The 22,609-nt window shown below is 40.7% G+C and overlaps 1 protein-coding gene across 2 annotated transcripts in view; it reads right to left on the reverse strand.

Annotated features, from left to right (window-relative positions):
- Positions 1-22,609, reverse strand: part of CCDC148 (coiled-coil domain containing 148) — a 309,952-nt gene that overhangs the window by 234,692 nt on the left and 52,651 nt on the right. For both annotated transcript variants that reach the window (XM_089659739.1, XM_089659740.1), the window contains exon 3: positions 19,113-19,234. In XM_089659739.1, coding sequence (XP_089515865.1) covers positions 19,113-19,234 — 122 coding nt within the window. The remainder of the gene's footprint in view (positions 1-19,112; positions 19,235-22,609) is intronic.

Below are 22,609 nucleotides of genomic sequence, written 5' to 3' on the forward strand. Positions count from 1 at the left end.
ACGCAGTTGAGGAATAAATCGGTGTTTAATCCGAAAATTTCTAATAATTGTTGTGTAGAAACGTTTAAAAAAATGGTGGAACATGATCTGGAGGATTTAGCCATTCCCTTTATGAGAAAGAAACAAGATTTAGAAATTGGTATAAAAAGACTGGAGGAAAATAAAAATATTGTTATAAGGCCAGCCGATAAGGGTGGTGGCCTGGTGGTACTAAACAAGGTGGATTACTATACAGAACTAAGTAGATTGGTAGATGATGTTGAAACATATGAGTTGTTAAGGGGTAACCCTATCAATAAATATAAGAGTCTGTTAGTAAAACATGTTAAAGAAGGGGGTAGAAAAGGTATACTTAACAAAAAAGAGATTAAATATCTGGTACCCTCTGCTCCAATAACACCTGTGATCTACCAATTACCAAAAATTCACAAAGATCTTAATAAACCCCCCGGGAGACCCATTGTTAGTGGGATAGATTCATTGTTTTGTAGACTGGGTGAATATGTGGATAAATTTCTACAACCTCTAGTTCCAATGTTTCCAGCGTACCTGAGGGATAGTGGTGATCTGATTAATCTGATTAAGGGAATAAGGGAAGAGGGGAAATGTGTGATGGCGAGTGTGGATGTTAATTCCCTGTACACTAACATAAGGCATACGGATGCATTAGGATCTGTTAGATGGGCCTTGGAGGCTAAGGCAGGCTTAAAACCACAACAAACTGAATTTTTACTTAATAGTTTAAATTTAGCTATGTCACATAACTACTTTTGGTACTCTGGGAAATATTATAGGCAAGCAAGAGGCGTGGCCATGGGGGCCAAGTATGCACCATCGGTGGCTAACTTGTTTATGAGTAGGTGGGAAAATGAAGCTATTTTTAAGAAACAAACCACAGAGTTGCTGGTGTATAGAAGATTTATCGATGACATCTTTATAATCTGGAGAGGTACAAGAGAGACACTGGAGGAGTTTATCCAAGAAATGGGGATTAATTCTTATAACATATCATTTACTAAAAATATTAGTGAGGTGGCAGTTGATTTTTTGGATCTGACAATTTACAAGAAAGATGACAGGTTCTACACTAAGACATATTTCAAGCAAGTAGATAGGAATGGATATATCCCAAGTTTTAGTTGTCACCATAAAAATTGGCTCAAATCCATCCCTAAGAGTCAGCTTATTAGGATCAAACGTAATTGTGATGATGAAGGTGTTTTTTTGGAACAGGCTGAGGTGTTATTGCAAAGGTTTAGGGAGAAAGGATATAGAGAAGAAAATTTGGCTGTTTCATTAGAACAGGTTAAAAAGATTAGTAGAGATGAACTTCTTAAGAAAAAAGCAAGTAAAAACAAGTTGGGGGATGTGGCTTTTATCACAGGATATTCTAAGCATTACAAATTAGTTGAAAACATAATTAAAAAATATTGGTCTATTTTGATGAGGGATGAAACGCTTGGGAAAGTGTTACCTAGTAAACCCTTGTTTATATATAGAAAACCGACTACTTTAAGGTCTAGACTTGTTAAAAATGTTCCAGATGTACCTAAAAAATTGGTTACTTTCTTGGATAGGGCTGGTTTTTTCAAATGTGGGAGGTGTTTGGTTTGTAGAACCCTGAAAGGGGATAAAAAGAAGCAAATAAAGGTTTTTCAATCCTGTTATAATGGAGGATCCCATAAGATCAATAAATTCATATCATGTGATAGTACGCATGTGACCTATCTGCTGGAGTGCCCCTGCAAGCTCCAGTATATAGGGAGAACAACTAGGAAACTTGCCACCAGATTGGGAGAACATATTAGGAACATAAAGAAGGGATTCAAACATCATAGTTTATCATATCATTTTAGAAGATATCATAATAGAGATCCGGCATCGTTGAAATTTTGTGGGATAGATAGAGTAGAAGCCCCATGGAGGGGAGGTAATATGGTAATAAATGTGTCCCAAAATGAAACGAAGTGGATTTATCAAATGGGTACATTGCATCCCAATGGGTTGAATGTAGATATTGATATAAACTGTTTCTTGTCGAATTGGTAATATCCAGTTATAGGTCCGTAGTGCGTGTTCATGATTAGGTTTTAATTTAATTAGGTTATTTTATTTCTTTTTTATTTTATTTTTGATTTATATTTATTTTATTTTTATTTTTATTTCTTTTTATTTTTATATTTTTATTTTTATTTTTATATTTATTTTTATTTCTATTTTTATTTTATTTTTATTTATTTTTTATATATTTTTTTCTATTTTTATTTAAATTTTTTTATTTTAATAAATTAATTAAAAAAAAAATTTATATTTATTTATTTTTATTTTTATTTTTATTTTATTTTATTTTTATATTTATTTTTATTTTTATTTGTATTTTTATTTATTTTTACTTGCATTTATTTTTATTGGTCTTCTCCCTTGTGTGTGGGGTTGAAGACTTAGGATTAAAAGTATTTTTTATCTAAAGAATGTTTTTTAAGTAAAGTATGTTTTTGAAGTAATGTGTCCTTTAAGCAATATATTTCTTGTAATGGTTTCTGATGTAAGGGGACCCCACATGGGTGTGCAGATGGATGGCGGTGATTGACATGCTTGTATCCAGGTTTTTGTGCCAGAGGAATTAGTGGGAGGGATCTCCCAAAGCTTTATAAGCGGCTGGGAAGTGGTAATGAGCGTCTTGATAACGCCCTGTGGGTGGGGCGAAACGCGTTGACACACTTCCGGTTGCCTGGTCCGTCGTCTGACGTCATTTCCGGTGAGTGGAGCGCACGCCGAGCGGTGCGTTCCAAGGGGCCATCTTAGCCTAAGTAGAAGAGTCTGTAGCTGAGGTCTGCCATCCTGCTGCACACTAAACTGTGGGGTCCTTGTATAATCGGTGTACATGAAAAGTGGATCATTCTTGAAGAGAATCGCTGTTGTTTTGAATAAAAAGTGGGCTATACCCCGCAAAAGAATGTGAGTGGTCTGGAGAGATTAATTTGAGGAGAAGTTACTGCGGTATCACGCTATGGTCTTTTCTTCTTCCTGATTTTCCTTTGGGGGATTCGGTGAGAGGAGTAAGCAGAAGAGGTACCTAGACATAAGAGGAAACAGCACTTGGAGGTCTCAGACAAAGTAAAGGGGGTCCAGGAGCCCTTAACAATCCTGAAAGGCGTGTGACTCACCATTATCTGGTGAGTGTGGTTAATGTTGATTTCTGCACTGGTGGATGGTGAAGGGATCAGTAACACGGAAGAATCAAATGGAAAATATATTATAATTTAATTTGATTTAATTTTGTCACGGGACTGTAATTATATATATATATATATATATATATATATATATATATATATATTTTCTGGGGTTTTTTTTTTTTTTTGATTTTTTTGATTTTTTGTCACTTTGCTTTTTTGTCACTGGACTTATAATTTTAAATTTTTATATATCAATATATTTTATATATAATTTACTTTATTAGCACATTAATGTTTTTTTAAACTGAGTAATGTAATTGATCATGTGGGTTTGCGCTGGTTTTCATTGTTATAAACTGCTAAATACCTTTTCTTATCAGCAGTAAATAGCAGTCTTGTGACTTCTATCAGTGTCAAATTGAGCACTGGTAAAGCTTGAAGGAGGAGTTTTCATTCTCCTCTGACTGTCCTACGAAGCTGCATAACTCCTGACCCTCTGTCTGGACAATGCTGATTGGCCCTGTGCTGAGTACATGCACCCTCCCAAAGATTAAAAAAAAAAAAACTCTCTAACCATACACACTAAACTGAGCATGTGCATAGTGATTCCTAGAGCTCTGTACTATCAGCAGATGGATTGGGGACAGTAGAAGAACTGGAGGATTAGAGAAGACAAGATCAAACAGCCTTTTTATACAATGTGGAGGATTAACCCCTTAGGTTCCACAGTGAGTATAACCAGCATGCTTTACTGCATATACAGGCTGATTGTACTCTTGTGGGTTTAGTAACACTTTAAGTGGTAAGTAACACTAACGTGTTGGCAAGGAATGGGTGTTTAATGGGGGACACACGCACTTCAATTTTATGTTTATCTATTTGATGTGCAATTAGATGAGAACAATCAAATCTACAAATAATCGCAGGGCCATAACTTACATTCTGATTGGTTTAGCCTCGATGTAGAATAGATTGGATCAAACTCAATTGATTGGCTAGGGCGGAACATTATCGAACGGATTATGAGTTTACATGGAGGACACAGAGATGCAACTGATAACTTACATTCATAAGTTACGATCATATCATAACTGTTGCTCGAAATCCAATTCCCTGTGTGTAGCAAACTGATCCAATGGGTTGCCAACTATAGGTTGATTATTCCCATTGAAAGAGGTCGATCTGAAAATAAATCGGTAATGTATCGAAGAGTGTATGGAGACCAGAACAGGTAACTCAGGAGATGAATAGAATTAAGAATGGGTGGGTTATTTGACAAAAGGGAGAGTCTTTTGCCAGGAAGAACCAGTGCTGCTGGGGCACCAACTAAAGTAGACACCCTGAGGGTGCGTGTCCAGGAAAGAGTTGCTGTGTCAGCTCCTGGTGCCAAGACAGCTTTGAGAGTGTGACTAGAGGAGTTTGAGATTAGGACAAAGTGTGGGTCCAGGCCTGTCTGTGCTGAGAACAGACATGGGCCGGTGCCAGGTGGAACTTGAGCAGCAGTGAAAAACTGTCATCAGAGCCAAAAGGCTAAATATGGTTTTTGATGCATTAAGCAGAATCAAACCCTAGTAAGGTAAAAGGCTTTACATACTGTATACTGTATATGTTACATCTAAATAAACATGGTCAGGAAGCCCTTAAACATCAACTCTGGGAAAGTGTAAAATGATCCCCTGCAGTGGGGCCATGCCTGCATGCAAGGTTTAATACCCTAGAGCATTCTTTTTCAACCAGGGTGCCATGGCAAAATATCTTAAAATTGCCCACAAATTGCATACAAGCCAGCAGGTGGATCAAGCCTGTCTTAAGTTACAGAATGCCAGAAGTTTTCACTGTGCACCATTACAACCTTCTAGCTTGTGTCCTAACAACCATCCTAACAACCGATGATGGACCAAAGGAGGATGTCTGGAACTTGCACAGCATCCTTGTTTGCTCCTCCACTGCCCCCCTACATCACTACTGGGACCACATTAGCTGAGTGAGAGAAAGAAACTGAGGAAGAAGAGAAACATTGGAATACTAGTCAGTACCAGTGTGCAAAGGTGTATTTGCATTGGAAGAATAAATCACCTCTAACATTGGGTGTCCTACATGTCTGAATGCTGCTGCATTATGTAAAACTATTAGTTTAGTTTTTCACATTTTAGAATGGGGTGCCTCAAAATTGTACATAATTTTAAAGGGTGCCTTGACTGGAAAAAGGTTGAGAAACACTGGCCTAGGGAAGAGGTGAAACAGATTTACTTACCTGATCCTCTGCTCCCCCGGCAGATGGCGCTCACCCACGTTCCACCAGTGGACTGTCCCTTGGTGTCTACACATCCAATGCAGGGCCCTGCTTTGGTCTTGATGACATCAGGACCATAGACCACTGGAGCATGGAGCAAAAAACCTGTGAAGACCAGTCTAGCTGAAGGGAGGAGCACAGGATAAGGTAAGTAAATCTTTTTGTTTGTTTGTTTGTTTGTTTCCCTAGATCAAAACAAGCAATGAACCCTTGCAGTGCAGACACAGCCCCACTGCAAGGGATATTTGTTTAGTTTCCAAGTTGGGCTTTAAAGTATAACTAATGCAGGCCATAGACTGGTCGTTTATCAGCCAAATTTTCGTCCGCACAAAAAAATCGGCCGATATTCACGCCGTTAGTGGGGCAATACCGTCGGCTGTTTTTTGTGGATCTTCTCGTTTCTTTTTATCGGTCATGCTGTAAAATCCACGAAAAACTGCCGTTTTTCGTAGACATTGGTGGCAGCATCGGCAACGACAACGACCGATTTTTCGTTTATCGGCCAACAATTCGGCCAATAAACGGGCCGTCTATGGCCTGCATAAAGGCTACAATCTTTTTTTAAGTTTTGGACAGAGGGGCTATATGTGCTTCCGTTAAGGAGATTCCCCCTATTTGTCCTGTCGCTTTCATTGAAAGTGAAAGTAAAGAAAATCCCAAATTTTGGGATGTCCCAGAAAAGTAATAGAGGGGAAAGTTTCCTATGGGGACACTAGTTCTGGTAACTTGGGGATCCCCTACTAATTCCCTAATTTGCAGGGATTTCCTCTCACTTCCTGTTTGACTATGGGAAAGGGAGAAATCTTTGAAATGAGACAAATGAGACACAGGTGGCGAAAAGAAATTGACAGGGGTTATAGCCCTCCCTTGCTCTGTCCAAAATGGAAAAAAAAAAAAGCTTTGTCTATCGTTCTAATTTAAATACACTCAGGTTATGTACACTGGTTTAAGACAATTTCTTAGACTTATGCTAACCTGCACATGAAGCGTTTTACCATGCAGGCTAACATCGTGTTGGCTCCAGGAAGGAAACAATACAATGCGTGTTTCAGCCTTTCTTTTTTTTTTTAACTTTATTTGAAGCCTCTCAGAGGGCATAGTTTCACTGAACAGCAGCATGGTGCATTGTGCTGCTGTGTGGTAACATGTGGTGCCATCCCGTGCAGTGCAGAAAAATGCAGACATGTAGAATTGTGGTGTGAACAAGGCACATAGAAAACAATTGTTTTCTATGTGCCTTAGTGGTGACCTGCATTTATCCAAGGTGAATTTTTTTTGTATGTAGTAATTCTAATAGGACTTTGTGTTTAAAAAGGGGATCTTGTTTTCCGTTATGTCCACGTACTAATTTAAAGCAGTACTCCAGCCAAAATGGGCAAAGTTTGAACAACTATTAAATTTCTGTTGCTGTATGTGTCCCTGTGGTCCTTGGGTTGAATTCTCCCAAGGACATTATCTTCTTTGAGTTTTTATGTTCTCACTGTGTTCGTATCGGTTTTTTCTGTTTACTCCAACACTCCAAAGACATGCTGGTAGGTGATTTGTCTCCTGTCCAAATTGTCACTAGTACGTGTTCAAATTGGCTGTGCAGATGTGTTATCACATTCTACATGCTGGGCCCAAACAATTAGGCAGGGTTGAGGAAAGGACCTAGCAGCCTACCTCATAAAAAAAATCAACAAAAAAAGTCTACAAAAAAGGCTTCCAAGCTAACCAGACAGCTGGCCACAGAAACACGGAGTTGGATATTGCTGAATGGATATGAACATGCATGTGACCCTGTGTATCAGGGGCGGACTGACCATTTGTAAACTCGGGCACTGCTCGAGGGCCCAGGGTCAGTAGGGGGCCCCATGAGATGCCCCTGGTACCTTTTTCATAGGCTTTTTTGAGTTTGGGCAAGGACACAGGGGCCCCATGATCCCCTATTGCCTGGGGGCCCCATGAGTTGTCAGTCCGCCCCTGCTGTGTATATAAATGTGCACAGCTTACACAGTGCTCCTCACAGTGTATAAAAGTGTCAAGTTCAAAAGTAAAGCAAATCTAGTGGATGGATGGATGGATGGATGGAGTGATAAAGGATATGCCAGACCCCTGCAGTTCCTGTGACAGACCTGGAAGGATCCAATCACATGGTAAGAAGAAAACAAAAACAGGGCACTGGGGTTAGTTGGATCAAACAATATTTATTGAATGCAGCATAGTTACAAGTTAATATCTTTGAAATCAGCCTGGAAGAACCAGTGGAAAGGCAACCAGCATTATGGACAGTCAAGTGGCAGCCGATTATGCAGCAGTGGTTGAAGTGTAACGCCAAAACAAGCCAGCAAGACGGGAAGACCTGGAAGCGGCTTGACAAAGAGGGCAGGGCCCCTGACATTAAGTAGAGCAGTAGACGCCGCTGGTCTGCTCGCCTTGCTGGCTTGTTGTGGCGCTACACTTACCACACCACTGCTGTATGATCGACCGCCACTTGACTGTCCATGCTGGTTCTTCCAGGCTTTTAAATATTTTAACTTGTAAGTGTGCTGCATTCAATAAATGGTGTTTCTTTGATCTTGCTAACCTCATCACCCAGTTTGTGTCCCTGTGTGTTGGGGATTTCCTCCTATTTGCTGTTGTGTCACTAGGAAAGAAAGAGAAAGGGGACATATAGCAGAGTGCCAAAGAGTCACACCTTTAATCAAGTTTTTATTCCAGTGCTCCCATTAGGGAGATTTCCCTTTGTTTCCTGTGTCAGTGACAGGAGTCATTTAACCACGACAGGAAGTGAGGGACACCCCAAAAGGATGTAAAAATAAATCCAGTAGACGTTCCACTCTATACTAACATATTAGTTTTGTCTGGAGTTTCATTTTTATATTAAATTTTCCCATGTGTTGTCACAGATAATAATTCCTATTATCAAAAAACACTTGTATAACTAGTGGCACACCATCCACTTCCATCTAAATACAAAGGTTATGGGCATCTAGTGCATCTCCTTTTCCTGCACCATTGTGTGCACTCACAGCACAGAGAGTCTGGAGAAATTCACACAGAAGTTCAATATAAAAAGGAAATGGTTCTATTTGTATGGCTCTTCATTTTTAGTGAACTGTCATTTTGTTTGTTGGATGACCTTTGCATTTGCTTTTTTATGCAGAAAACAAAAGAGTACATTAAGGATGTATTATGGAGTATGAAAACATTTTTTCAAATACTTTTATATAAAACATGGATGATTCAATATATGAGTAGTTCTTTGATTTGCATTCAGATGCCAAGTTTCTGCAAATGACATGACCAATGTAAGCATCTCTTGTAATAACTGGGCCGAGCCAAGGTCACCAAATTAGCAATAACAAGGGTTCTTGAGCATCAAACATGCTTGTTATCTCTTGCAGAGAAACTGAAATTCAGAAAAATATGTACAGTCAGTAAAGAAATGTTTATTTTTCTCACCATAATATAATGATCCTGAAAGCAGTAATAAACCCAAAAACAATAATATATTATATTACAGCTTACCAATCCTTAGATGTGGTGACTGCATTAGTTTTTTTTTCTTTGGTTTTCTTTCCTCTGTTTACAGCAAGCAGTTTTTTTTCCTTTCGGGATAAAGGGATGTTTGGGATGTTTTTCATGAAAAAAAAAATTGATATTTTCAATCACCTCTGCCAGTGTTAAGTGGTTTGTCTCATCCATATGAACTGATACATTCTGCTGAAGAGCTTCTGTTTTTGAAAAACAGACATGCTGATGAAAATAGAAGAAAGCCTAAAAAAGGAAGCGAATGCAGCCATCGCATCTAAGAATTTGTAAGCTCCAATATAATAAATGTTTGCTTTTGGGTTTAATAATACTTTTTTTTTTTTTCAAATTCTTTATTTATGTAGACAACACCGCACTTACAGAGCAATTCAATATATCCAGAATATACAAAACAGAAAGGGGTAACACCCCAAATGTACACAGGTCATCTTGAAAAGGTACAGCCATAAGTAAAAACTGTAGAAAATGCAAAATAAGCTTTCATTGGACTTCAAATTAGCCACTAGGCCGTAAAATGGGAACCAAGCAAGGGGTGTTCTTCAGAGTTTGATCTGACTGCATCTATGAGTGCCCAGGTTTGTGCATTTCAACTGAATGTATTTAGGAGGGGGCGAAGAGTGGGGTGCACTCAGACAGGGAAAGCTAGATTAGAAAGGAGAGAGAGAGAGATGAGAAAGCAAAAAAGAAGAGGAATAGAAAAAAAAAGGGGGGGGGGGCAGTAATCCCAGCCAAAAGGGGGTAGGATGTGTCAATCAAAAAGGAAGATACAAAGAGGGTTTTCCCCTCTTCAGAGAAAGTAAACATGTTCCAGAGAATCCAGGTTTTCAAGTAGGCTTCACATCTGTTTTGCGCTGATAGTATCAGGTCCTCCATCTTGTTCATCACTTCCACCTTCGAGAGCAAGAGGGTTTAATACTACTTTTAAAGACCCTGTCTGAATTATAACTATTCTGCCCCCACCCTCTCTAACCCATTTTACTTGACATTTTTCCCTTTACTTTGTGGAGCCAGATATACTCACCTAATTCTACCCTCCATGGAGCACAAATCCACTGGTGCCAATAAAGACCAAGATCGCCAGTATCGAGGTCCTCCTCATCTTCTGATCTCCTGTGCTGGAAGGTCCTGAATACTGCAGAGAATGATGCTCATGTATTGACCACCCAAGAGTGTGTCCTTGACAACTTGGGTTCAAAGGAAGTAGGTTGAATGACACTAAGAGTCATTCAACTCAGAAGAGGAGCCTGCCTGCAAGACAGAGTGGTGAATCTGTGTGGGACAGTTCCAGAAAAGATGTGAGTATTGCAGCCAAAGCTGCATTTTTATTTTAATTTTAAAACACATGGAATATTTCATTTTTTTCTACTGGAGTTGGGCTTTAAACTATACATATGTTGAAATGTAATATCAGTGTATCAGGGTTAAAAAAATGGTAGGATGAGCAATGCAATGACTTCTATAAGCAGATCTGTAGAGAGCTTAGAGCCAGAAGAGACTGCCTTTTAGATGAGAAAGGAGATCTGCAGTCAGTGAAAGGGATTTACTAAAACTGAAGCAGACACAATCTGGAGTAGCTGTGCATAGCAACCAATAAACTTGTACCTTTCAATCCCAAAGTTTAATTGAACAAGCTGAAGCTAGAGGCTGGTTGGTTACCATGCACAGCTAGTCCAGATTCTGTCTGCTCCCGTTTTAGCAAATTCCATCAAATGTTTTTCTATGTTTGGTACAGACTGGCAGTCAAACATAGTGACAATATCATTTCCGTTCCTAGCACCTTGCTGACTCAGTTGCATGCAGTAAAGGAGAGTACAATTGTAGCCAATCTGCTCCTCTGTTGTTGTGTTCCACCAAGATATGTAAAGTTGCTTGCACACGGACTCATCTGTCCATTCTACTTAATCCAGAATAGCTCTAGCTCCAGGTTTAGTGAAGCTTGGATAAATAGCAATAACCTTTCCTAAAGTAAATGCTGCTTCAGGCTCCTTTCAGTACGGCTTGCATATCTAAAGTCTAGCCATTAGATCATGAAATCTCTGCTAAAGGAGAGTATTAGAGTTCAGACTAGCTAACCTTCCTCTTCAATTGTGAACACATGACTAAACACCCGACTTGTGGTTACATCAGCAGCACTTGGGGGTGTCTGCACCAGCACTAGGTATAGAAAGAGACATATTTTCAGATCTTTTTATTTAATAATTCAAATATCAGACTGGATGTCGCTCCATTTCCTCAAATTGAACCTTTCCAAAACAGAGCTCCTGATTTTCCCCCCAGCCTGTGCCCCCCCCACCCTCTCCATCACGACCAACAACGCCACCATCAGTCCCACCCCACAAGCCAAAGTCCTAGATGTCACTCTAGACTCAAACCTGTCCTTCCAACCCCATGTCCAATCGTTGGCAAACTCATGCAGGCTCCACCTCCGCAACATCTCCAAAATACGTTCGTTCCTAACCCCAGACACTACTAAGCTACTCGTTTACTCCCTTATTATCTCACATCTGTACTACTGCAACTCCCTTCTCACCAGCCTAGCTCATCGTAGACTATCCCCGCTTCAGTCTATCCCAGCAATGGGCAAACTACGGCCCGGCGGACCTTTTAATCCGGCCCACGGAGCGTGGCAAACATTGACTGTCAGGATGTAGGCGGGGCAGCGTGACGAACTCCTCTCCTCTCACAGTCCGCCCTGAAGACCGGAACGGCGCGGGAACATGGCGAGAGGAACGCGCGGAGCAAAGGTAAGTGAATTGACACAATATGGGGAATGAATTACTATAGGGGGGATGAATTACTATATGGGGGATGAATTACTATAGGGGGGATGAATTACTATATGGGGGATGAATTACTATATGGGGGATGAATTACTATGGGGGATGAATTACTATGGGGGATGAATTACTATATGGGGGATGAATTACTATATGGGGGATGAATTACTATATGGGGATGAATTACTATATGGGGGATGAATTACTATGGGGGATGAATTACTATATGGGGGATGAATTACTATATGGGGGATGAATTACTATGGGGGATGAATTACTATATGGGGGATTAATTACTATGCTTACTTTGGGGGAATATTACTATACTTACTATGGATCGCATGGTAGTGGCTGGGCCGGCCAGCAGCTAGTCCGGCCCCCGGGTCCAATATATGAACCCATTGCGGACCTCAAGTCAAAAAGTTTGCCCACCCCTGGTCTATCCTGAACTCAGCGGCCAGACTCATCCACCTTACCAACCGCTCACCCCAGCTGCCACCCTTCTGCCACCTCCCTCTGTCATTCCCTCCACTGGCTCCCGATTGCCCAACGCATTAAATTCAAACTACTAACACAGACATACAAAGCCATTCATAATGCTGCCCCAAACTACCTCACCGACCTGATACCCAAATACCACCCTACCCGTAATCATCGCTCCTCACAAGACCTCCTACTTTCTAGCTCCCTGGTCTCCACCTCCCACGCCCGACTGCAGGACTTCTCCAGGACTTCCCCCATCCTCTGGAACTCACTACCCCAATCCATCAGACTGTCACTTACCCTCCTCACCTTTAGGCGCACCCTGAAAACCCATCTCTTCAGGGAAGCCTACCCCGCCCTCACCTAACAGCTGATCTCCTCAACTCCTCCCACCACTCCATCCCCCACAGCCATTTCCTCCTGTACCACTATCCCCTCCCTCCTAGATTGTAAGCTCGAAAGAGCAGGGCCCTTGAATCCCTCGTGTTCTGTTTTGTTACTGTACTGTCTCATGTACTGTCCCCCACTATAATGTACAGCGCTGAGCAAACCTTTTAGCGCTATATAAATACTGTATAATAATAATAATTCATCCAACAAGAAGCCCACCTTCAGCCAAAACAATTCTTTAAAGTTTTGGATAGACTTTGCGACAGTAAAATAGGAATTCTGACTTACCTTAAAATCAGGAGAACTATTTAGGTACATAGAGTTATGCTGCTGCCTTTAGAAGAATGAACAATCCCTTTTACTCCCAGCATGCCTCAGTTTTGTAGCAATAGTAGGAGTGGATTGTAAAAAACAGAAGGGAGGGACATGTGTCACAAATGTACTCAAAGGGATTTTAAGGGAAGTAAAAAAATCTGTTTTTTTTAATTGCGCACTAGAAGACACAGGATAAGTATTAAGGTACATAGGGACATCCAAAACAAGTCCAACTGAGGGGTGGGCCACAAAGCAAAGGCTAACAGGCCCATAGGAACCAACAAGTAAATACAGGGGCTCAACAGCTAACAAAGCCATCTTAGAACCTTACAACTGAAGTGAGCATCAGCTGAGGTCGAAACATCCATCTGATAAAATTTAAAGAAGTCCCGGGTAGGCAAAATAACCACCCATAAATACACCCCCCCCCCTTCCCCCACAAAACACTGAACAGTTAAAAAACTTGAAAGTCCTTACCATTTAGGGAAAAAGTTCAATTTAATTTTCATGACCTCATCTCTGGATTTCAAAAGATAACTGCGTCTGCTCTGCCAAGGCGGAGGTGTAACAGCAGGGATTTTATCATATCATCTCCTCTCTCTCTACAGTAAAAGGAAACTACAGTTCCATCAACCACAAGGAATTGTAGCGAATGTGGGAGGGTACACTAGGCCTGTACATGTTGAATGTGTCTGAGAGTCTGGGTCCGCCCATCACTGCAAGTGGGGCTGAATTACATCACTGCTCCCTGAAGAAAGAACTACAGAAGGGATGTGCCAAGATTGGTCTTAGAAACAGGAAACCAAAGAGAATTAACAGTTTGATTTGAAAATGAATAGGCTATTTCAGAGCAACTACTAAGTAAACCACAAGATGAATGATGTATTCAGTGAAGGTATTCAGCAATAAGGACAAGTAAATATGTTTTTTGTCTGGAGTTCTGCGATAACAACTTGCGGACCGCAGATTGCCATATGACAGCTTTACTGGGATGGTGTCATATGACATCCTCCCAGAACGCGATCTCCTGCGCGCCCCTGGGGGCACGCACCCGGCAATCTCCGTGATCACTGTGCCCTACAGACACAGCTGATCATGTGATGTGGTAAAAGGCCAATCACAGTGGCCTTTTACCAGGTGATCTGCCGTGTCCAATGACACACTGATCACCAGGAAATGCAATTGCTGGTTACCGGCTGCACTTTCCTTATGCTGTCACAGCGTGAGGAAAGTACTGCCGAGAACCGGCAGTTGTCAGAGGAGGGATCGGCACTGATGAGCAGTGCCACCCACAAGTGCCCAGGAGATACGCCCACCAGTGCTCATCAGTGTAGCCCAGCAGTGCCACCCATCATTACCACCCAGCAGTGCCACCAATCAGTACCAGCCAGCAGTGTCGCCAGTCAGTGCCCAGCAATGCCGCCTATCAGTGCCCATCATCAGTGCTGCCTCATCAGTGTCAGCTCATCAGTGCTGCCTATCAGTGCCACCTATCAGTCCCGCCTCATCAATGCCCATCAGTACCGCCTAACAGTGCCCATCAGTGCTGCCTATCAGTTCAGCCTCATCAATGCACATCAGTGAAGGAGAAAAATTACCTGTTTGCAAAATTTTATAATAGAAACAAAGAAAAACTTTTTTTTTTTCATATTTTTAGCTCTTTTTTTGTTTATAGCGCAAAAAATAAAACACCCAGCAGCAAGTAAATACCACCAAAAGAAAGCTCTATTTGTGTGAAAAAATGATAAAAAATTCATATGGGTACAATGTTGCAATTGTCATTCAAAGTGTGACAGCGCTGAAAGCTGAAAGTAGGCTTGGTCAGGAAGGGGGTATAAGTGCCCGGTAGGTAAGTGGTTAACGAAAAAAAGTGAACAGAAGACCAGATAGCAGCTTTGCAATCTAATAAACAGATATTTAAAAGCCCAAGAAGCGCTAACTGATCTGGTGGGGTGAGCTTTGACAGGAAAGGGGGAACCTTGCCCTTATGGTCATAAACTTGAAAGATGAGCTATCAAATCCACCCGGCAATGGTGGAATGAAAAGCAAAAGAGAAATAAAAAATGTTAGCTTCTCTCAGAAAAGATGCTTGATCTCCTAAGCACACTAGAAAAAAAGGAATGCTGGGAATGGAAGAGGTTATACAGCTTTTGTTGGCCAGTGTTCAATTTCCTAAAGCTAGCAGCATAACCCAATGTACCTGAATACTTCTCCTGTGTCCCACTGTGTACAAATAAAAAATACTGTCATGTTTTTATTGCTGCCCATATCCACCTGCTCAGATAGGACCTCTCTTGAAGACAAGAAATTAACAGTGCAGTCATCAATGAGCCTGCATTTACACTTGTGTAGCATGTGAATGCATGCAAACTTGTGTGCATTCATCAAACGTGCAAAAAACACATGTTGAACTTGCTGTGCCATTCATTGCTAATGTCATACCAGATGCGGCAAGCAAGTGTGGTTTTGGATACAAAAAAAAAGTCAGACCACACAGTTAAAAAACGTGCAATGCTTAAAAAGATACTTGAGCTTCTTTGCCGGTGTTGTGTGTTGGGCAGCCCACTGATTGAACAGGCTGCTCTATGCATGAAGAGTCACGGTACACGTGCATATGTGCTGCCTGGCATTGTGCTACAGTATTGTGAATGGGGGCTGAAACAGGAAGACAAAAGTAATAATAACAGCAGAGAGCAGAAATCTTTGCAACTGTGACACAGATTTCAAATAAAAACCTGGCAGAGGTTCTATCCTTTCCCTTACTCTGTCCAAAAAAAAGTTTCAGCTGGCCTTGATCTTTAAATAGTGTTAACTAACATTTAGTATTCATAAGCTTTAATTTTTCCTTTTTTTATGTTTCGTGGTCCCTACCAAATGATTAAATAATGATGCTTAATTGCTGCTATGAATAAATACAGATTAATTTCTGCAGTGCAGTACAATTCAACAATATTTAAAAAAAACTCACAGTGGAAGAAAAGCAGTTAACATAAGAACTTTTAAATGGTTGGTATGAAGATGATTTCTGAAGACATTTACAACGTCTCAGCTTGCTCTTCACCAGCAACTATGCATTTTTTTCTTCAAAGGAGTTTGTTATGTACATGAATGGAACAGATATTAAATGTGCTGACAAGAGGCCTTTTATGTATGTTGTGTAAACTGTGAAATGTGTCCTCCCCATCTGTGCAGCCTCTGAGCTGAACCATTTGATCTCCAGGGAGAGCTTGGGTAATAATTTCATCAGATGGAACTGGAGTAGCAGAAAACTACAGAAGAGTGTTCTAGTGTCATTCGGAAGACAGAAGTCTATGGACCGTACTGAACTAATCGAATGTGCACACAACACAACGGCTCAGTGCACACTTATGTGCCTTCTACAGTATGTATTCTGTAGGAGTACTTTAATCGGAATGTAGAGTGCGTTTGCATAGAATTTAGCTTTTTATCATTTTTAGTCCAGAAATTATGAAAATATGAACTTGCAGCCAACATACAAACCATATAGAACATGCTGCTGTTGAGGGATGTGGGCTACCCCTCTGGATCGCCTCTGGATATCCGAAGAACTAGAAGGTTTATCAAAACAGTGTCATACACAATATTACTGTGGTGACAGAATGCCTCCACTTGCAGCCAACAGGTGGCGCTAAAAGCTACTGTCCACTTGTTTAACTGAGTGGGGTTGATTTACTAAAAGTGGAGAGTGTAAAATCTGGTACAGCTCTGCATAGAGGCCAATCTCCTTCCAAGTTTGTTTTGTTGTCAAAGCTTGAAGTGGAACTTTAGGCTATACTGTATAAGAAAAATGGGCAGATAGGAAGGATTTTTAATGCAGACAAGGCATTCTTTGTCTCTTCTGCAATAAAGCTATCTACTTGCCTGTCTGCCCCTGTACAGTAAGCAGTGCATGCGCAGCTCACTGTACAAATTCAGCAATGCCAAATCTGAATGAACTCCCGCACATGCATGGGAGTGATGTCATCCCAACTCAACCCATGACATCGGCTGGGTTCTGATCGCCGGCCACTGTCATTGGCAGGGCTGGGATGATGGCACTCCCACGCACGTGCAGGAGTTCAATCAGATTTGGCATTGCCAAATTTGTACAGTGAGCCGAGCATGCAAAGCCAAATCTGCCTGAACTCTCTCGCATGTGAGGGTATGATGTCATCCCTGCCCAGCCAATGACAGTGGCCGGTACTTGGGAGCCAGATGTCAGAGGCCAGGCAGAGAGCTCCAGGACATTGCATCACTGGAGTTTAGGTGAGTATAGTTCCGCTTTAATTGAACAAGCTGAATTTAGAAGCGGATTGGTTACTATGCACAGCTGCACCAGTTTTGCACTAACCAGTTTTAGTAAATCAACACCAATGACTTGCATCTTCAGTGTAAATACTCTGCTCTGTAAACAGATTCAATAGCAGGAGTTAAATAAGTAAAAGGAAAGACACATTCTCATGAAGACAACATGGAGACATGAAGCCTACTTAGAGGTAACTGAACTGAACATGCACACTGGATGTTTTGACGCTGCTCTAAGGGGTGTCACATGCACACACAGGCATTTAGAGGAGTTTAGAAGCAGGGGCATTTAGAGGCAGAAAGAAAACTCACTGCCTTGCACACCCAAAAGCAGAGGCATTTTGGCAGAAAAAATGCTTGACGGTTGTAAGCAAGTCTAAAAGAGCTAGTTTAGTGCTTGAGAGGTAACTCATTTCAATGGCCAGAATAAATTATTTATCTGGCCAGTGAAATGAATTAACGCCCAAGTGATTGACAAGTCTAAATACATTACACTTGTTTACAAATGTCAAGCCTTTATTCTGCCAAAACAGAGCTGCCAGGAGGAAAGGCGTCTAGGAGAGACAGCAAAAATGCGCATGAGGCCCAATACTTCACGGTACTTGCTGAATCTTACTGAACACCAGTGATGGGATACATTGAGAATCTAACTGCACACAAACGATGGGGGGACTTTCAGAAGCCACTGAACAACAATCACCACCAAACACCATTAATTGAAATCTTTTCCTCCCACTGACCACTGAGGCATTTAATACTCTCACTGACACTGGGGCATTTTTTGAACCAATTCCACTGACTTCAGCACATTTATTACCCCTACTGACCACTCATGCAAGGGAATGTTTAACTTCCAGAGAACAGTAGGGTATTTATTATGCCTATTGACCAATGACACAGAGGCATTTATTACCCCTATTGACCACTGATGTGGGGGCATTTTTTACTCCCACTGATGCAAGGGAATGTATTACTCCCAACTACCTCTGATGCATGTGCACATTTTATTCCTATATGGCTAAATTTAAGCCCCCAAAGAGTCTGCTCCACAATGAACTAGCCCTTTGTTTAAAAAGTTTGGAGACCCCTGGTCTAGGGTATAACAGGCAATGCATTTGGGATCCTTGCTGAATTACCACTGCATGAAAACCACTTACAAGACTCTTACCCAAATATAATATCTGCAGTTAAATCTGACCTTCACTTCAAGAGAAAGTACTGGTCATCAACCACCAAAACACAACTGAAACTTCTTTTTTCAGAGAGTGGGAACCTTTTTTGACAGGTACCGGCTCCCACTTCCTCAATTCATGTCTAGGCAAGGATGATGTGTACTTGGGCTGTTGGCTGTGGTATCCAACTGTGACACTATGGAGAGTGCCATACTGACTCTAGGAATTTTGGGAATAGATTGGTGTTCCACAACATACTTACATCATCTTTCTCCTCTACACAATAGGCGTTATTTGCTAAAAATGGAGCACACAGAATCTGGTCCAGCTCTGCAGAGAAACCAATCAGCTTCCAGGTTTTATTGTTAAAGTTTACTTGAACAAGCAGAAGTTAGAAGCTAATTGGTTACTATGCACAGCTGCATCAGATTCTGTGTACTCCTGTTTTAGTAAATAAGGATGGCACAAAAAAGAGGTCACACAACCTTGACTTTGATCAGGAATAGTATATAGAGAAATGGCTTTTCTAGAAAAACATTTATATCATCAGGAACATCAAGGGGAGAGCTTCAATATAAGCCCTTTGACACTTGCCAGAATTTAGCTTTGAAGTGTTTGCATTTATTTTAACAGTTAAAAAAAAGTTTAAAAAAGGCACGCTTACCTTTAACTGAATGCCTGCAGATGCAATTTTTTTGGCTTCAGCTCCTGCACGCAGTTGTTCATAGTCAACAGGCTTGTATTTCGAACTGCTGATGCCATTCTTCATACGAATAACTAGATTCCCTAGATGAAAAAGAAAAATCAATAGGAATAACCTTCTCATAAATGGACCTAGAGGCAAAGAGACACAACAGAAAATTCAGATCATGAGTTTTATGTACCAGAATATGGGCACTACTGTCTTTCACAAAATAACAGTTCCATATATGAAAATGCATAGGAGCCACACAATGTAAATATGCTGCAGAAGTAATTCAAGCAAAGCTGAGCTAAGGTTAAGCTAGGAAAAGAGGTTTGGCTATCGATCTGGGTAGACCAGCATCAGCGCCTTCGTTAGACATCAGCATCGGGGGTAAATTCCCTGGATCTCCTGCCTGGTGCCCCAGGTTAAAGGATACTAACAGAGCAAATCACTCTTAATCTGACTCTTTACAGGCAATTACTAATGGCGGGATTTTTAAGTTCGACATTTGCTGCATAGTTCCACCCGATGTTTTTCTTCAGAGACCCGGGAACAGGAAGGTAGTGGAAGAGACCCTCTCGAAGTGTCTCTCATAGAAATATACACGGCTTCCACTGACCACCAACATAAGGGGGAACACAGAGGAAAACGGTTTCAATTTTATGCTAGTTGTATTTAAATACATTTAATGAACAAATACATAACTGGTTTAATTGATATTTTTATATCTGCCTGATTTTCAGCATTAACATTACAAAGACCTTAGAAAATGATGTGAAAATACTCTGTATTCCTTCCTGAGACATTGAAAAATAAGGGATATTCTGTAACCCCTAGGTTAGTGCACTTAAGTGTTAAAAGCATGTCAAACACAGAATGCTTTCAGCTGTTTACAAAGAAAAATGGCTTGTATTTAAGATGTGTTTCAGATCCATTTACCATACATTCACATAATGTTCCCTTTGACTTGTGCAGAGCAATAAAAAGCAACGCATGTCAAAAGTAACAATCATCCAAGTGAATGTTGCTTTGTACACTCCAAACCAACAATGCATTCCAAAAATACTTCAAAAATATATATAAAAAGAAAACACACACATTCATGTACATAAAACCCTTAGAGTGAATCTGTACCTTATATATACAGGGCAAAGCAACAGACTCATATACAGTATATACAGTCCTTTATTTTGCTCCCCTGTCACTCTGTTCATTCACCGTGAAAAAAGGCTAATTCTGTGTAAGCTATAAAGCATTGGAGTTGTAGAATACACAGGGCAATGCTCTTCCACATCTGAAAGTACTGTACTAGTTTCATTTTCCAGCAATGAACACAACAGAAGGGGAGCGAAGGAAAGGTGAATATGCTGGGGAGGATGGTGGATTAAAGGATAAGTTCACCTTTTTGACAAAAAAAATAAATGCACTTTTTTTTGCAGGTAAAAAATTGGCATTTATTATTTTTGTCTGCAGGAGCCTGGAAAGCATTGCACCAGCGATCAGTAGATCTCTGGTGCCATGCAGATCTCCTGCAGACCTGTCAGAATATCTGCTTGCCGTACGGGTTGTATGAGCAAGCAGATATTGTGACAGGAAGCTTCAATGAACTACCACGGCGCTCCACAGTGCCATGGTAGTTCATTGAAAACTTCAAGCCAACAGCCGCTAAGGCTGCCGGGACATGTAGGCACTCATTCACAGAACTGAATGAGTGACACGGCTGTGTGGACGGAGCCCCACATGGCCACGCTGTTTTCAAATCTGACAGAAAGTACAGGGAAACTTCTCCCCATACTGTCAGAGGGGGAAGGGGGGCAGCAGCTATGGGAACATGTTACATGTTCCACCCTAAAACAGGTGGAACATGTAAACTGTTCCCAAAGGTGAACTTATCCTTTAAAGCAAAGCTGTTGCTTTGCCCTGAATAGACAAAACACAGGTTTAAGCCTTGTACACATAATGAGAATATCAGACAAATCATTGTCCGTTTGTTTTTTTTTTGCATGATAGTGTCATATCGAAAATTAAGAGGTAACTAAAATTATAGAACTTCTCATACGACAGAGTACAACTTCATTAGTAATGTAATGTATTGTATTGTAATGTATTCTTTTGTTTCTGAGCATGCACAGTCTTGGTCACTCAATGTTTTCGAATACTGTAGTGATTAAATGAAAATCATTAGTTCTGGTGTCATATGAGAAAAAGTGTTACTAAACCCCGGACCCTGCATTCACTATATCTTGACTCCCACAGTACACAGAACGTGGAAGTGCAACTATTTTAGTAAATATAAACTGCTAAAAATATTTTTTCGTGAGCAGTTACAGCAGTCTTGTGACTTCAGCAGAGCACTGGTTAAAGCTTGTAGGAGTTTTCTTTCTGCTCCAGGAGGATGCAGAACCCCTGACTTCTGTCTGGACAGTGCTGATTGGCCCTGTGCTGATCACATATACTCTCCCAAGAAAACCAAAAAACCTCTCTGGCAATGCACACTAAACTGAGCATGTGCATGTGGCTATGGGTTCAGTTTGTCTTATCAGGTGGACATTTGGGCAGAGAAAACAGGATCAAAGGGCCTTTTTACACAATGCAGAGGATTAACCCCTTAGGTTCCACAGTGACTATAACAAGCATGCTTTACTGCATATACAGACTGATTTTACTGTTGTGGGTTTAGTAACACTTTAATTTAATACCTGGTATCTGTGGCTATATAGGTACATATAACTTTTCTCTTCTCTTTGAGACACCTGTGTGTTGCCACATGGGGTTAAAGTCAGGAGGTTCCTTTACTCCAAACAGGTCAATTTGGAACTTTGGTGAGTTGACAGGTTGGTAAGAGAATATTAAGAAGCTAAAGGATGGTTATGGACAGATTAAAATACAACAGCAACATAGCAATTGTTTAAGCAAATTGAATGTGAGCCAGATAGGGGTTAGATCTACTTTAAAGCAGGGATTTACCCAAAACAACTTGGTAAAAAAAAATAATGTGCTTTAGCAAGGAACACACATTCCACATTAATAGTTATGCTACCAAAATTAGTGTGCGCTGTAAATTGCCTCCAGCAGTGCTTCTGTTTTTCTTTCCAGAGGTCACCATTTAGCTGAAGCCAAGAGCCCTGAGCAGTAGTAAATCTTTACGCTGTCAGCAGATTGGCCTCTATTTTTTTGGCACAGTGCCGAAAAATACAGAGCAAGTGCGCATGTACAAAGCAGGGTGAGACTGTGCATTTCTGGATTTTAAAAAGGTATAGCCACTTATTTTTAATGTTTTACATAATTTTACCTGCAAAAAGGGCCAGAATAAAGTGATCTGGCAAGACTTAATTTTCTGACTAAAGTTCCACTTTATGTGAACTTATTTCATACTGAATGGCACTGTTAAAGTGTTACTTTAGTCAGAAAATTAAGTTCTGCTAGATCACTTCAGGCTCTTTTGCAGGTATAGCTGTGTAAAATATTAATAAGTT

The sequence above is a fragment of the Staurois parvus genome, unplaced genomic scaffold (genome assembly GCF_062004578.1).
Source record: "Staurois parvus isolate SC_StPar_1 unplaced genomic scaffold, SC_StPar_1.0 ptg000031l, whole genome shotgun sequence".
Taxonomy (NCBI): Eukaryota; Metazoa; Chordata; class Amphibia; order Anura; family Ranidae; genus Staurois; species Staurois parvus.